Consider the following 15,662-nt stretch of genomic DNA (forward strand, 5'->3'; position numbering starts at 1 on the left):
TATATAACAATTATGACATCCATAAGGAGTTTCTCAGAGAAAATAAGACTGCAAACACTTTATTGCACAGACCCTAACATTTTTTTTTTAAATTTTTTTTTGTAAGCTGAGAAATCTACTGCAGGAAGTCTACAAAAGAACACATCAGATCTACAATCACATTAAGACTGACCAAGAAGAACACAGGCAGGAGGATCTCTAACAGCTCACTGATAAGGTAAACACCAACAAACAGGTACTACATAAACACAAGCTTATGCACTGTTACACTTCCAAAATGCAAAGAACTTATTTGTCAGAAGTGATAATACAAAATATTCATAAAGGTATACTGTAAACAAAAGCTAGATGTGTTTTAAAGGAAACAGAGCATAGTCGAAAAAATGCAGAGACTGTAAACTAGGAAGTATCTCCCAGACAGAAATGTTATTTTGAAGTGCATTAGCATTCATTTGTATTAACTGCCAAAGCACAGATGAACTGTAAATGTCGAGACCATTTTATTTTTAAAACTTCTCAAAAATTATTATCCACTGCTTACTAGCTCCTTTCTGAATGCATCAAAGGCAGTATGAATGTACTAGTGCCACATGAAAAATCAGGAGTTGTTTGTGATATTGGCTTTTCCTTACAGGTTTGCTGTAATTCAACTCAATCAGTGTAATAAAGTTTTCAGCAGAGGGAAATTAATTCTGCACACTGTCTGTTGTCACACAAGTCTCCAAGTCAAGATTACACTGTGCTTTTATGAAAAATTTTCTAGCTTTTGAGACAGAAAAACAAACCATAAGCATTGGTGAAAAAGGTAGGGGCCTAGCTCTACTGTGGTTACAGAAAACAGAAATAAGCAAAACGACCATTCTATTGATCCCCAATTATTAAAACCCATGCGCCTGCAAGGGTATTTCGTAGTGCTTCTGTACATGTTTCAAATTTTACCTTTCATCCCTCAAAACAAGCTAAATACACCACACAAAAATGATCAAAGTCTACATGTTCCACAGTATATAAAATTTAAATAAGGCTTAGCAAAAGTAAAAAGACAGTAACATTCTAGCACCAAATAGCTCCAACAAGTTCCTTTGTTAAAAAATGCTTCTTTTGTAATTACAGTATTGAACTTTTTTTTGCATACAAATAAAAAGATTATGTTATGAAATGTATGGAGCTACTCAATGCATTTCAAAATGAATATGAAACCCAGGATTACCTGCTAAAAACAGCAAGTTAAGTCTACAACATAAGGCCCCAGCTAGGTATTAAAATGAGTCAGATAGCCTAAACTTTTTTGAAGATACGATACTGAAGTGTTTTTTTCCTTTTTACCTTATTTGTCATAAAGTAGAAAAGAGCTACCAGCTGTATGACACTAGTTAAACAGACCGATATGCCGTAATATGTATTCTCTAAATGTATTAAGAAGAGGGATGAACATACTAGTACTACAAGTCATGTGCTTATACTTGTGCCTCACGCTGTAAGGGCCTGAATTTAAAAAAGCTCAAGGAACTCTGAGGATTGCAGCAAAAACTAAGCACATGGCATGTGCTTCAGAATTTCAGCCTTGTCTGAGGTTAAAGTCACAGAATACACTCCCAAGAGACAGGACAAGAACCATCATTTCACCAGAGAACACGGCTCTTGCTGGTATGCCCTGGTAATTAAGTGGTTTTCCCATAGCCTTAAGGACATCTATTCTAATCAGACTTCGCGCAGTAGGGAGATGCAGTTATGTCTTGTGTTAGATCTGGTGAAGCAGTCAGCCAAGTACAGTACTATCAAAATCAGATTATTAAAAATACATGTAAAAACTCACAATAGGTCATCGTATTATTCTGTACTAGTATTTTTTAGCCTCTATCTAGGATTTTTAGTAAGTAAAAATGTGGCCTGTTTTTTTTTTTTTCCAGTCAGACCAGTGCTTGTGCATGTCCATGCCAGGTCTGAATTTTAATAATTTGGTTTCATATTCGAGTATGGCAAATACGTGGCAAAGCAACTATCTTAAAAAGGGAAAGAGTAAACAACGCAACCAGCAGCAAAGTATATATGCTACATTCAAACCCCAAACACATTGCTAAGTATTTACAGAAGAAATATTTTCAACAGCTCTTGGCTGTAAAGGTATTTTTGTACAAATACTATATGGTAACAGTTTTACCGGTTACAATTGGAAAGGCATTTTGAAAAAAAGTCCTCTCTTTACATATCCCCTTGTATTGTTTCTTCAGTGACATGAAAGCTTTGCCGCACAAAGACACGACACAGTGCTGGTTTAAAGGCAGTACAACATTTTGAAATTGTTTCAGCTAGTGTTGAATTCACACTTGCCAGGTCTTAGAGTTAACACATTTTTTTGTGAGCACTGCTCCGTGAAACTTCCTTTCCTCGACGCTGCCGAGCTGAGTCTTTGTCATCTGAAAGTGCGTTAGGGCGGTCAGGTGTGGCTGCTGACCTAGATACATCTTTACCTACATTCTGTTTTCTTGAAGCAGACTGCTGAGTCAGAACAGCGTCTTTTCCCTTTACATCCACAGTGTTAACGAAAAGAGGCTTTTCTTGACTTCCAGGCTTCCCCCCAAGGTTTGAAGCAGGGTGGTGGGCTTCTGCTACAATAGTGGCACTGTGCAAGGCCACCAGTGAAACACTCTTAGTCATTTCTGCCTTACTGCTCCCTGTGGAAGAGGTGCTTTTCTTATTTAGTTCCTTGCAAGTTGCAGGAAGCTCTGATGAGCCTGGTTTAACCTTTGCTGAAGATGCATCACTTTTGGCTGAAGATAAAACAGATACCTCCTGTCTACATTCAGAGAAAGTGGATGAACAAGTCAGTGGCTTTCCTGGTGTTGCAGCCACACGACAAGAACTTTGCCCACCGGCAGCTGGCAGATGTTTTACTGCAGTCTGCTTGTTTGCATCCTCTGGCTGTTTCTGATTAACTTGTCCCTTCCCTTTTGTATCTTGACAGGTTTTGCTACTTGCGGTCGGTTTTTCTGCTCCCTTCCCTCTGACATCACAGTTTGTGAGACAAAGGGTAGGCTCCACTTTCCCACTGTCAAGCTGAACATAAAGTGCGTCAGTGCATATTTTTCCTTCAGGTCTTTTGTCTGCAGAGATCATCTCATTACTAGGACTTCTGTCTGCCTCTTTGTTAAGCAAGAGACAGTCTTTCACAGCGGAAAACTTTGGAGCAGTGGTTTGTTTTTCACTGAAGCGAAGTTGCTTTTGATCAGTAGATTCCCCCAAGCCCACTGCATCTTGCCTCTGCATTTGCTTAGAACTCTCTGGACCTGCTGGTAGTGGGCCCACAGCAGAGGATTTGGGTTTAGTGTCAGGGGCTGTGCTGCTCATTTGGAGGGTGGTGACTGAGCCATGATCCAAATTCACAGGCCTTTCAGCCTGCACATTTTCATTGTTTGTTCTTCTTGAAGAGCCTGGAACAGGCGAAAAGTAATCTAGGACACTTCTACTGGCATGCTTTCCGTCCTTTCGGGAGCTGGTAGACAAATGAGTAACAGTTTCTTTTTCTTTTATGGTTGGAGTATATGGTTTTTGTGACAATGTCTGTTTATCCATGGACTTAGCCTTGGAGGAACTTGTATCAGAGGCTGGCCTGGGTCTATTACTGATGCTTTCCACACAGGTGGCAGCAGGCTTCACATGTTCTTGAACCCCCACATGAACTTCTGCAGTGCTGTGTCTGCTTACTGTGTCTTTCACAGCAGGGGAGCCTGAAGCACTAAGCTGCTGCCGAGGAACTTGGCTGGCCTGCTCTCTCTCAGTAGTTTGAAGTTTTGTATCAGTTAGTGATTTCTGATCTTTCTTTCCCGTATCTTTAGCACTGTCCTTCTGCACAGAGGAAACCGGTGCAGACTTCTCAGTTTTATGATCACAATCTCTTGAGGGTTGCACGGGCCATTTGGATGGAAAAGCTTCACTCTTTGCCTCTGTGGCAACTTTCTTAGACTCAGCTTTCTGCTTGGTTATGTCCCTTTCCACAAAACTTTTAGAAACACCACTGTCATCTTTGCCTAGCTGTTTCAGTGATTCGCTACCATCCTTAGATTGTGCCTTGGGGCCAGCTGACTGCATTTTTCCTTGCATCTGAGGTGGAATGGCAAAATCAGCACAATTTTTTTCACTGCTCTTGGAGCAGGCTGTTATCAGGACGTCTGAGACAGATACCTTCAGAGATGACTCCCGGATCACTTCCACCTTTGCAGGGATAGGCTCACAACCTTTCTGGGCTACTGGCTGTTTGACAAGCAACTCTTTTTGTATTTGTTTCTCTTTTCCTACAACTTTTTCAGGAGTGCTTTGGCCAGCGGAAGGCTTGGAATATGTTTGAGTAGTTTTAACACTCTGACTTTGAGTAACACAAGACTTTGCCTCCACTGAATTGTCCTTTTGTTTTGAAGGGGAGGTATCTTTCTTCTGAACAGCTTCAATAACAGAAATACTGCCTTTAGTAGCTGGACTAGAAACCTTTTTCTCTGTCACTGCTTCTGCAGCCATAGAGATGAGTGGCGGATTTGGAGAACTCTTGCCTACTTGTAGAACCTGAGGGTCTGCTATGTTGACTTTGCCAGATTTTGGGTAGCTTAATAACTGCTCTTTCTGAGAGACCATTTCTACCTTCCCACCACTCCCTTGTGGCACTGGGGGTTTAGGAGATCCCCCATCACTGCTGGTGCTCTGTGCTTCTGGCACCACACACAAAGGCAGTTCAGTCTTCGAAGCCTGTGGCCCAGAAAGTAACGCAATGTCTAGTGTGCCTTCTATAGGCTTCAGACAGGAAACAGACCTCCCATCAAGTTTATATTCTGATGGACTTTTTCTGACAGGAGACTCAGTGGAAATAAGGGCTGATTTTTCCACACTCATGTCCGTTCGGCCACTCAGGGTCTTGAGAGGAACAAAAGAAACTGAGTTAATCTGAGCAGCATGTGCATTGCCAAGAAATGCTCTACTATCTGCAGCTGCAGTGGAGTCCTGCTGTATGTTTACGGGTCTGCCTGCACTAAGTTGAAGGCATTCGTGAACATTAGACATCATCTTAGGTTTTAGGACTGGACAGACACTGTCATCTTTTTCGTCAATAGACATTTTCTTTCTGAGATAATCAATATTTGCAATTTTACCATCTAATCTTTCAAATTTGACAAATTCTTTTGTTGGTACAATTTTATCTGTGTTTTCTCCCTTTCCATTTAGCATCCTGTCAGAGGACTGAGGTAGTACATCTTGCAGGGTACATGAAGGGGAAACTCTTTTGAAATCATAAGAAATATGACTGAGTTCATTAGGGGGAGGGCCATGACACAACATCTGTACATCTAAAGCAACACCATCATTTGATCTCAAGTTTGCATTTTTTTGAAGGGTGTCTTTGAGTATGCCACCAGCTGATTGGGTCTCCACAGTAACAATTTTCGTTTCAAACTGGTTTGATCTTTCTAAAACCTTCTGGAATGCTTTTTTGTCTCTTTCTTCCAATCTTAAGGTATTGGGATTTTCTGTTTCACTGCTAGGTTCATGTATAGCAGGATTCGCTTTTTCAGCAAAATCTTGCTTTTTCATAACTACCTTGACCTTCAGCTTCTCTCTGTCTAGCTCATCAATGGATTCTTGTCTACCTAATTTTCGGGAGATGGGTCTTTTCAAGCAGCCCTGCTCTGCAGGCCTGACTCGTGTGAGCGATGGCACATCACATACATTCTCCTCCAAGCTCTGAAGAGTTACTTCTCTTTGAGACAGTTCTCTATTCACTTCTTCCTGGGTCACTTCCAGACTGTGTTTTCGTGAACATAGGTGTTTTTTATCACTGCCATAAGAAGGTGCAAGTTTCTCTTCAGACTGGACTCTCTTTAACAGTGGAGATCTTGGTGGCTCGGCACTCTTTGGCCTGACAATATGCCTTACAATAGTTGGAGGTGAGTGCATTTTGCTAGGAAAAGACTGAGCTATTTTTGTATTTCCAATTGAATGTCCCAGCAATGGTGATGGAGACCGCTGAGGAGATGTTGGCTGGGGTGTCGGAGAAGGTGTCCGTGCTAGAGGAGAGAGGGGAATGCTGCCAGCGGATTTGCGTCTTCCTGATCTGTATCTTTGCCCACCAAGCTTTGGACCCAAGCCATGAAGAGTGCTGGGTCTTATGTGTCCTGAACCAGCTGGAGAATTGGGAGCACTTGAACTAGGGGAGCTACTTTGGGAAGAGTTAGTACCTACAAAAAGAACAAAAACCCCAAGCAAACAAACGTGAGATTAGCAAGACTTTTTCAATTTGTCTAAATGTTCAGTGAGAAACAGAACAAAAGCCCTATGCTGTCTCCCACCACAATGTTTCAAAATCTGGAACGTTTTAAGTGCAAAAGGTTACAGGCTGCATAACCTGCACCATTCCAATTACATTTGCTGTTTCTCCCATTCTCTCTCTTCCGTCATCCCCTTTAAGTTATCTCTTGCTCCTACTTAAACAGAATAACTAATGCTTTCTGACACTTCAAAGCAACGAGTAAGGCTTTCCAGATAATTTACCTTGCCACAGGATTGTACAACAGCAGTCAAGTCTAGTACACGCTACAATTGTGACAGAAGTAAAAGAGGAAAAAGGAGCAGGGTTTTAGAAGTCAGAAAGATGCGTATTTCAGCACTCGGCTAATCTTTTCAGCAGTAAATCTGCATTCATAAGTGCCATGATAGTTCCATTATACAGCAACTTTTACCTCAGTTTCACTCTTTTATCATGTGGCATCTTCTAGGCAAAATTCTCTCTTTTGCTGCAAATTGGGACTGTTTATTACTCAACTTACAGCCACTGGACTGAGATTTAAACACTCGGACAAACTTTACAGACAACTGCTTTTTAGGTGCTTTTGTATCATAAAAACACTTTTTGTTTTGCATCAGGAATCTGTTTCCCTATTCCAGACAGAAAACAGCTGTTCTGTGATTACGCTTGTCAGAGCTGACTGTTCTTAGCAGTGTTATCAGATCTGTGCGGGCTCACAAAAAGTAGAGTACCCTTCAAGTCCTTTTCCTCTGCCCTCCACTGCTTCACACTCACCTGATGGAAAATCAGGAGTGGAACGGTAGCTTGGGGTAGGAGATCTAGGAGATAAGCTGTGGGTCGGAGACCCAGGCAAGCTCTCCCCTGAAGAAAGTGATCGGTTCAGGCACGAAAAACTTCTGCTTGTATGAAGAAGAGGCGAGGGTTGCTTTGCCAGCTTTTTAAAGAGAGATCTTCTCCTTGTGTGAGAAAAGCACAGCATTAATCATAAATTAAAATGCACAGAAGATACTACTACCACAGGCAAAACTCTTGCAAGTTGATATTACGAGAATAGTAAATCAATCTTTTCATGAAAGCAAACTACACTGCACATCACGAAGTTTAGAAAACATCCTGATTTGTTAGCAGGTGTGATAGACACTGTAGCTGATTTTATTCACACTAAAATTACTCACTGTATTTCAGAAGAACAATTACCTCCTTATGAGTATAAATCTTTTATTTTCTTAATTTAGCAACCCATCAAAACTGAAGAAGTATCTATAAAGTATTAGCAACATATTTACAAATGAACTTATCAAATCATATCATATTTATCATAACTTATCATATCATATTTACATGAACTTATCCAATTAAAAGTGCTCATAAGCATAAGCAGTCAGAAGTTTAATTAACAAGTGCAAAAAGATATAGTTAAGCCAAATTAAGGTGCAACCTCAGTTATTCACTATTTTTAGAGGTTATTTTAGCAGATTTAGTTTAGGCAAAACAAGATTTGGAAGGCCACAGAATCCCAGAAAAGAAGGCAGAAATACAGAAGATGGGAGAAAACTGTATTAACTTCCTATTTTAAATTTATTGCTGTGTATACACACACACACACACAAACAAGGAAATGCCTTGACTATGAAAGCAAAGCATTATTTACCTCTCTAAACTCTCTTTCTTCTTGGTCTTCTTACTGCGCCTAACCATTCGGCTCCTGTAGCTGTTTCGCCTGGCAGGTCCTGTCTTGATGGAAGTGTTTTCAAAAGGAGTTGTCATTACTGAGACTTTGTTGCCACTCTGCCAAAATGAAGGAAGATGCATTAAGTGTGCATAATGCAAGTAACACAAGACGACTTTGCCTTAAACTGAATCTACACCATTAAAGCAAACACAATGAGAAAGAACTCCAAAATAAGAGGTGTTTCTGCAGGGAACCCTATGCAGACATTCCCAGGCATGGTAAGTAAATAAGGATTGGGAAGTTCTCAAACTCTGCCTTATTTCCTAACTTCCTCCATTCAAGCTCCAGGACAAGGAGTAATTCCAGTAATTGTAGCTAGGCAGGAGGACACCAAGAATTAACAGCAAATTTCAGGATAAAAGCATCTACAGAAACACCTGATTTTCCCATAAAGAACAGCTGTAACTGCACAGTGGTCCACCCACATCTCAGGACATCAACTGTTACAATGATGAAACAGAGGAGAAAAATGGAATCTTTGTTGTCAATCCCAAAACATCTTTTTAACTTGTTCAAAAGGGTTAACAAGTATAACTAACGTAAGTTCTTTAGCACTGATTGCACAAAGATGACTCAATAAAATAAACAGGTATTTCCTGCTGATTTTATGTTTTAAAAATCTATACCTCCTGCTCAGCACTGTATACCACTACAGTGAACTTCCTTTCAAAGAAGTTGCAATAGCCCAAATTAATTTATGATACAGCCCAACAAATTAAGCTATAGGATAAACAATAATATCTTGTTTTGAGTTTACTCTTGTAAGTAGTGAGCAGGGTTGTCATGTTTGTCTTTTTCTGACCTAGAAAAGGAGTGCACAGCTGACTGCCTTAAGTCACAGAATTTTCTCTTACATGTTTCTTGAAAACTTGGAGAACTTGGAAGTTCCTCCTGATTTCAGAGAAAGAAAATAAAGACTTAAGAAAAGTATATTTTGTGTCTTTCTTAAGCTTTTATATGCTTAAGAAAGAAATGCTTTTTATATTTCCCAATTACCTCACTGCTTGCCAGTGCTCTTTTTTGACTTCTTTTATAACTGACTACTCACTCTCACAAGCAGAGCTCTGCATGTAACACCATAAATTGTTAATAATACAGGAAGTAAATATACTGCTGTCTAAAGTAATTCTGACCTAGATTAGCTACATTAAAAAGATTACATGAAAAATGACATAAGATGAGCTACAGAGAAAACAAAAGTTGGGGGATTTTTGTTTGTTTTCAAGGAAAAACATTAATTTTCTAATAGGAGAGACTTCAGAAAACTCCGCAAGCAAAATATGTGACAAATTATTCATAAAAGTCCAGCTGCAGGATGAGAATTTCATTAATCAAAGAAGTTCTGTCAGACATGCCTGGCTATACATGAGACAAAAACCTTTTGGGCTCTAATATGAAAGGCAAGCTCCTGTACAGTAGGCAAAGAAATATTTCACATTCTTTTTTACTTTTCCTCACTGATTTCACTTTTAATGAAGAAAAATGAGAAGTATCATCATCGTCAAAAGCCATAATTATCTGATGAAGATGTAGGCATTAGAGAAGGTACTGGAAAATGTCAATTTTCTTGAGACACAGAGACATCTCTTTGTGTCATTGCCTCGAATCTACTTCAGCTATCTCTGCATCAGTGCCAGTTTATGGCAGAGAAACTAAAATCATAGCAGGATAGATGAAAGCCATTGGCCTTTCTCCATATCTGTGGCAATAGCAGCTTAGAGTTTGTACTTCTAACAACAATAAAATCTAGTAACTAATCTCAAGAAACAAACATAACCCCATCATCATTGGTGAAAACAGCAATCACTTTTGTATTCCAACTGTCCAAGAGTTACCTTTAACAACAATTCAATTACTTCTGTATGAACAAGACCGTGCACTGGCTCTCCATTGATATGAGTAATCAGGTCTCCAGCTTTTAAACCTGCTTGGTAAGCTGCACCTCCTTCTTCCACGTTCTGAAAAAGACAGAGGAAGAGAATATACACAAAATAAACTCCAAATCAGTTGGCAATGAAGAAACTTACAGATACTAAGTTACATAAAGGAAGGAAAGAAGCAAAATATGTCCAGCTCTTTCACCATCCTCTACTTACTAAAACCTTATATTTAGGTGGGGCCTGGAATGGTTTCAAAGCTCACTGAAACACTGCTGGTTGCTACTGGTAGTAAGATAGCTCTGTAAAACAGGGAGTTTTCATGCATGATAAGAAGGAGTGGTTCACTATCCACTGCAAAATTCCAGAACTGAGTGAAGATTTTTAGTGTCTGACAATGAGAAACACTAATGTAATTAAGGTAATGGTCACATGCAGTACTCTAATCACAATAAAAATTAACTCTACCATATGGTTAAGGATTGTTTCCGTTTGGCTCAAATTCACCAGGCTTCCCATTAGAGGGGCTGGTGCAGCACAAGAGTGACAAAGGACCAAAACAAACTGAACTGAAAAGTATTTTGAAGGTGATTTAAATAATTTATTATATTTTTAATGAGTTTTTTAAGTCATGCAGACACTACTGAAGCCTACATTGCTAACAGAGCTAAACAACAAACCTACAGTACTTTGAAAAAAACCCCAAGGTTTTACTGCAAGGTACCATTTTTTCCCTTCCTTTCACTGGTGTGATGTTCCGCCAGTGGCAAGAAATCTTTTTTTTTTAAATTTATTCCATTACCCACCAAATGTACCCAATTTTCCAGATTCAATGTTCTTGATGGATTAATAGGTCTAAACAGTAAACAATACCAATATAAAATGAGAAACACACTACATTAGCACTACTACTTCAGAATCTACAATACATATTTAAAGCAGTGGCCGAAACTTAGTCTTTTGATAAATTTGTAGTAATTTTTTAGGGTAGTTGAAATAATTTATATACACATACTATTTATGTATGTGTAATTTATAAAATATATAAAATCGTAAGTTTTATCAACATAAATGATGAAATAAATGCATATATATGTACATAAGTATATAATTATTTTACAATTAAGGAGGCTGACAACCAAAGAAATGCAAAAGCTGCTGTCTTTTCCTTTAGCCTCTCTCCCACTGTGTAGTGCAGAGAGGATGAAAAATACATTATTTATTCAAGACACTCAATCTTCTTCCTGTGCCATACAAACTTCAAAGGTATTCCAAATGATCTGCACATTTCTACACAACAGAAAGTCAGTGCTTGAGATCAGCTTACTTGTGTCTAGTAAAATACTGCTGACTTTCATGAATCCCTTAATTGATGCAGTTTAATAAACTCCACCTATTTTTCAACAACATCTGTTTACAGTCTCCTAGATTTGCAGATCCTGGCCCCAATCAAAGAAGGTCTGCACCAACCCTTTGGTTTGCTAAGCCACAGTACTCTGAACTCGAGACACTATTTTTCAAAACTGACAAACTTGCCAGAAGTCAAAGTGAAGTTGCAGAAGTTCAACATCACATGTAGGTAATGCTTCTACCAAAGATGGCTTGTTGTAGTCCCTACAGGCAACACTGCTCTTGAAACTGCTTAGCATATCATTGTAATTTACACAGTAACTGTCAACAGAGAGATACCACGGGTACAAAAAAGCAAATCCATCATTACAGTACTCTGTGGCCATGTATCAGCAAGAAAACATGTATTATCTTACCCAAACAATGTGGTGCACAGTGTAGATATCGCTGTCACCCACGTAAACCCTGATTGCTCGAATGGTGAAGCCGTACTTTTTTCCTGAACTGTGAATTACAATCGGCTGATGAGGACTTGCAGCAGCAATTGATGAATCACGACTGGGAGATGAATCTCGGGATGATGACAGGTCAGATGATAGGGAATGAGGAGACATAGGACTTCCCAAAGGAGAGACACCAAACACATCTGGAAAAAAAAATCTGCCTATTAGAGTACATTCTGAGCACACACAAATTTTGTTTAGCTTGATGATATCTTGGTGCTAAAACATATCATTGTCTTTGTATAAACAACTTCTCCTCCTCCTCCTCCCCTGGTGTGCATACTAGTGAATAAGAACTTCAACAACCAGATACTAGAACTTAATTCTTTTCCCTGGAGTGTAAACTGTATTGTTTAATGCAAGGGTTAATTTGTTAGATATAAACTGCTTTTCCTTGTGCACAGGAAACACACTCATTGCAAACTTTTCCAGAACAATTCTCAGCCTTTACGTAACAAAACACTGATGAAAAGAAAATTAGAGTAGGGGAGTAGGGTAGCAGATGTTATTATGAGTACACCCAAAAATCATTCCCCAAGACATCCAGCAGTGCTTAATAAATTGATAGCTGTTTTCTTGGTTTCATTTATACATAGAAACAGATAAAGACTACTGCAATTAAATCACAATATCTACTTGGTACCTAGGGCAGTAACTCAATGTTTGTACCAAGGCTGCATTGCTACATTCTGCTACATCACGTAAGACAACAAGAGTTTCTTGCAACAATACCAATTCCAACTTCATTTTATTTTATTGTTTTGAATGCACTATGTGCTCATGCTTGTACAAATGTGAATACAATTGCAGCAGTTTGGACTTCAGTTCTGAACGCCAAGAAAGCAAAGTACCAATCCTTCATGTGAAAACACTCAGTATTACTGTTACACATCCATTTACTTACAGCATTATTTCTAGCTCCAAATTTTGAGCACTTGATACAAGTCAGTGTAGTACAAGTAGGAGCCTACATGCTATTTCTATTTTGTGACACTGCTGTCCTGTTTATCAGCTTTTCTTATGGGGGATGAGAGGGAACTAGCCATGTGCTGCTTTAACAAACATCTGTTTTTGTGAGCTAGTTTAATCTGCAACCCTACTGTCAGATGGACCAAGGATTGAAGTCGCATCCTGCTGTGCATGCACAAGGTCAAACAAAGTAGTCACCACTATGTTACATTTTTGCCTGTCATAGAAGGGCCCTCAGCTGTAGTGTGAGCACTATAACTTGCTGACAAGATTGCACCATCTAGTCATGCAAGAGAAACAAAAGAGAGTGACACAGAATCTATTCTGGACTATACTAAATCTTGCATTTGTGTTATAAGCCCTTCATAACATTACATAAATCATTAACATTTCAACTGAAAGTATTTACCTCCTGGGATCATGAGGGACAAAGCACTTGCAGAAAGGGACTTTGTGACTTTTCCAGAGATCTTCTTTTTCTCTGTGCTTTCCAATCGCTGTCGAGCCATGTGAGATGGAACTTCACCAGCTGGCTTTGAGGAGTTATCTGTACTGTCCACACTCTCACTTCTTCCATTTACTTGATCCAAGTGTTCTGAGAAACTGCCAACTGTACAAAGAAGGGATAAAGACAATGAGGGAAAACTGAATATCCTTTTGCTAATGGACCAGAGAAAAAAATAAATTACTCTTAAGTGTAACTGGTTAAGTGTAAGAAGAGGATCACATGGTCTGAGTTATCACTGCAACTGCTGTGTTAATGCCAGCACCACTACATGGGGCCTGGGGGATATTAAGCAAGACTCGGGATATAGCACAATCAGTGTCAAGGTTTTAGACAAGGTAAGGAGACGGATGACCCTGAGGAAAATTTTTTCTCTCCAGAAACAGAAAGGACGGAGGGGGAGGAAAATGTGGACTACATGGGAAATCAAGGGTTTGGGAATAGAAGGGTGACTACTGAAAAAACTCAGTGACGTACAAAAGAGAAATAAGCTGAAGATTGGTAGATGTGTAGATTAAGACACTATGGCCCTGGAGCCTACTGAAATGCAACAAGTACTTCAGCAGGTAGATGATGCATAAAGCAAATAAATTAATTAAATAGAGAATGGTTTGCAACACTTCCTCCTAGATTTGTAATGACCAAAGTGACTTCCACAAGTCAAAGAAAATCCTCTCAACTCTGAAAGGTGTACATCATAGATATGTCTTATATAAAAACATACAATGCATAGTACAGAGTGTTAGAAAGCAACAGAATCCATGATGATCAAACATCACAAACCTCAGTGAGGAAAGATGCACAGGTGCTCAAGGGATCTATCACAGGAGAATGCTGCAAAATCCTGGTCAACTGTTTGTAGAGGGATTCCTTGTGGAACAGGGGCATATGATACCCCTGGAAAGATTGGACAACCCAGGGTTGCTGAGGAAAAACCCCTGAACTGGCCCCTGGCTGCAGGCAAGCCTCGAAAGCACCTGGCTGCAGGCAGCCCTGAAAGTCCTTGTCGAAGTTTTACACTGGTCGGCTCCCCCGCGGATTAGAGGCCGTCTAGAGGGACTGGGAGGGAATCTTTGCAAAAGTAGATATAAGCTTGTATAGGTAAACAATAAAGGGGAGAACGATGCTCAAATCGTATCGGTGCATGGGTCGTTACTCTGCCAGCTCTTCAGCACTCAGTCCCTAAAACTGTTTTATTCACTTGCCTAGCAACTCTCTAGAGTCAGTGGGGCAACACCAAATCATGGTGTTTCCAAAGACGTTGACATTTTCCCGTATTTTCATGGAATTTTATTAGCTTAAGCCTGATCTCAAACCAGATCCCTGTTGCGATATCTGTTTTTAAAACCAGTTCTGAAATACATGTCTTCTAAATCTATGAATGCTACTGCCAAAAGAAGGTGGTCTGCAACTGTTTGTAGTATCATCAGTCAAGACACCCCCTGCAAATTACCTGATAGTGTGGAGCTGCTGATTGTACTTGCTGGAGTGGTTACTTCAGGTTCATCTTGCACTATTTCATCGCTCACAAATGCAGACTTTTCCTGTTCCTCCTGGGGCCCCCCTGAGCTGGTGGAATCATCGTGTTCTCCTTCGGCTGACACGGACAATTTTGGAAGCAAACCAGAACTGCGTTGCTGCCGGCTACTCTCAGTCTCAGACGAGATGGACGTAGATATTTGTTGTCTGCATGAAAAATAAGCAAACTTCATGCAGTTACTGAAATGAGGAGGCCTGCTATCTGGCAAGCAGGATTTAGACAACTTGCAGTACATCCTTCTACTTACATTTCGGAATATTCTGAACTCCAGCTTAAAGATTCCACAGAAGGCAATGTTACAGTTTTTGTTTTGTCTCCTGCATCTTCCTTTTCTTCACCTTGAATTTGAGTAACTCGATCTATACTACTAAAAACCTATTATAGAAAAGACCCCCCCCCAAAAAATTGAGTCATCACTGACATATTTGATATAAAAATATGATATGCAGGATCTACAGTTCCACAATTCTAAATGCTTATATAGTATTTCAGATTGCAAACTTCAAACCTCTTGAACCTTTTCAAATTTCCAGTAGTTTGTGTTCTTAAAATGATTTATTGGTTCCTTATGTAGGGGTACACAAATACAGCCTGTTCTCATTATGAATGTATCAGTTTTCTCCTCATTTCACAGTGTGAACCAAGACAGTAAAAACTAAACCAATAGCTCTGGGTGTTCTCCTCCATTATTTCCTGCCAATTCATCCTCCACTGTATTTCCTGAGCACATCCACTCTGCTCCTACTACAGCTCTCTGATCAGCAATAATTAGCTCTCATCTCTACCAGAGTATACTACCTTTTGGGCAGTTTTACCTTCAATTCAGAGCATGCAGATCACTCCCTCAGATCTGCATTTCTCCATGACTGGAACACATGCTAACTATTACCTTGCTTT

The 15,662-nt window shown here is 39.6% G+C and overlaps 1 protein-coding gene across 2 annotated transcripts in view; it reads right to left on the bottom strand.

Moving 5' to 3' along the window:
• The window catches only part of MAST4 (microtubule associated serine/threonine kinase family member 4), a 189,598-nt gene continuing 173,936 nt past the window's right edge, over nucleotides 1-15,662 (bottom strand). For both annotated transcript variants that reach the window (XM_082301597.1, XM_082301596.1), the window contains 8 exons: nucleotides 15,013-15,140; nucleotides 14,679-14,911; nucleotides 13,130-13,330; nucleotides 11,665-11,894; nucleotides 9,857-9,979; nucleotides 7,941-8,077; nucleotides 7,064-7,245; nucleotides 1-6,221 (listed from right to left, as the gene is read on the bottom strand). In XM_082301597.1, coding sequence (XP_082157723.1) covers nucleotides 2,344-6,221; nucleotides 7,064-7,245; nucleotides 7,941-8,077; nucleotides 9,857-9,979; nucleotides 11,665-11,894; nucleotides 13,130-13,330; nucleotides 14,679-14,911; nucleotides 15,013-15,140 — 5,112 coding nt within the window. In that variant the 3' untranslated portion in view covers nucleotides 1-2,343. The remainder of the gene's footprint in view (nucleotides 6,222-7,063; nucleotides 7,246-7,940; nucleotides 8,078-9,856; nucleotides 9,980-11,664; nucleotides 11,895-13,129; nucleotides 13,331-14,678; nucleotides 14,912-15,012; nucleotides 15,141-15,662) is intronic.

This window comes from Coloeus monedula, assembly GCF_965178545.1.
Source record: "Coloeus monedula genome assembly, chromosome: Z".
Classification (NCBI taxonomy): Eukaryota; Metazoa; Chordata; class Aves; order Passeriformes; family Corvidae; genus Coloeus; species Coloeus monedula.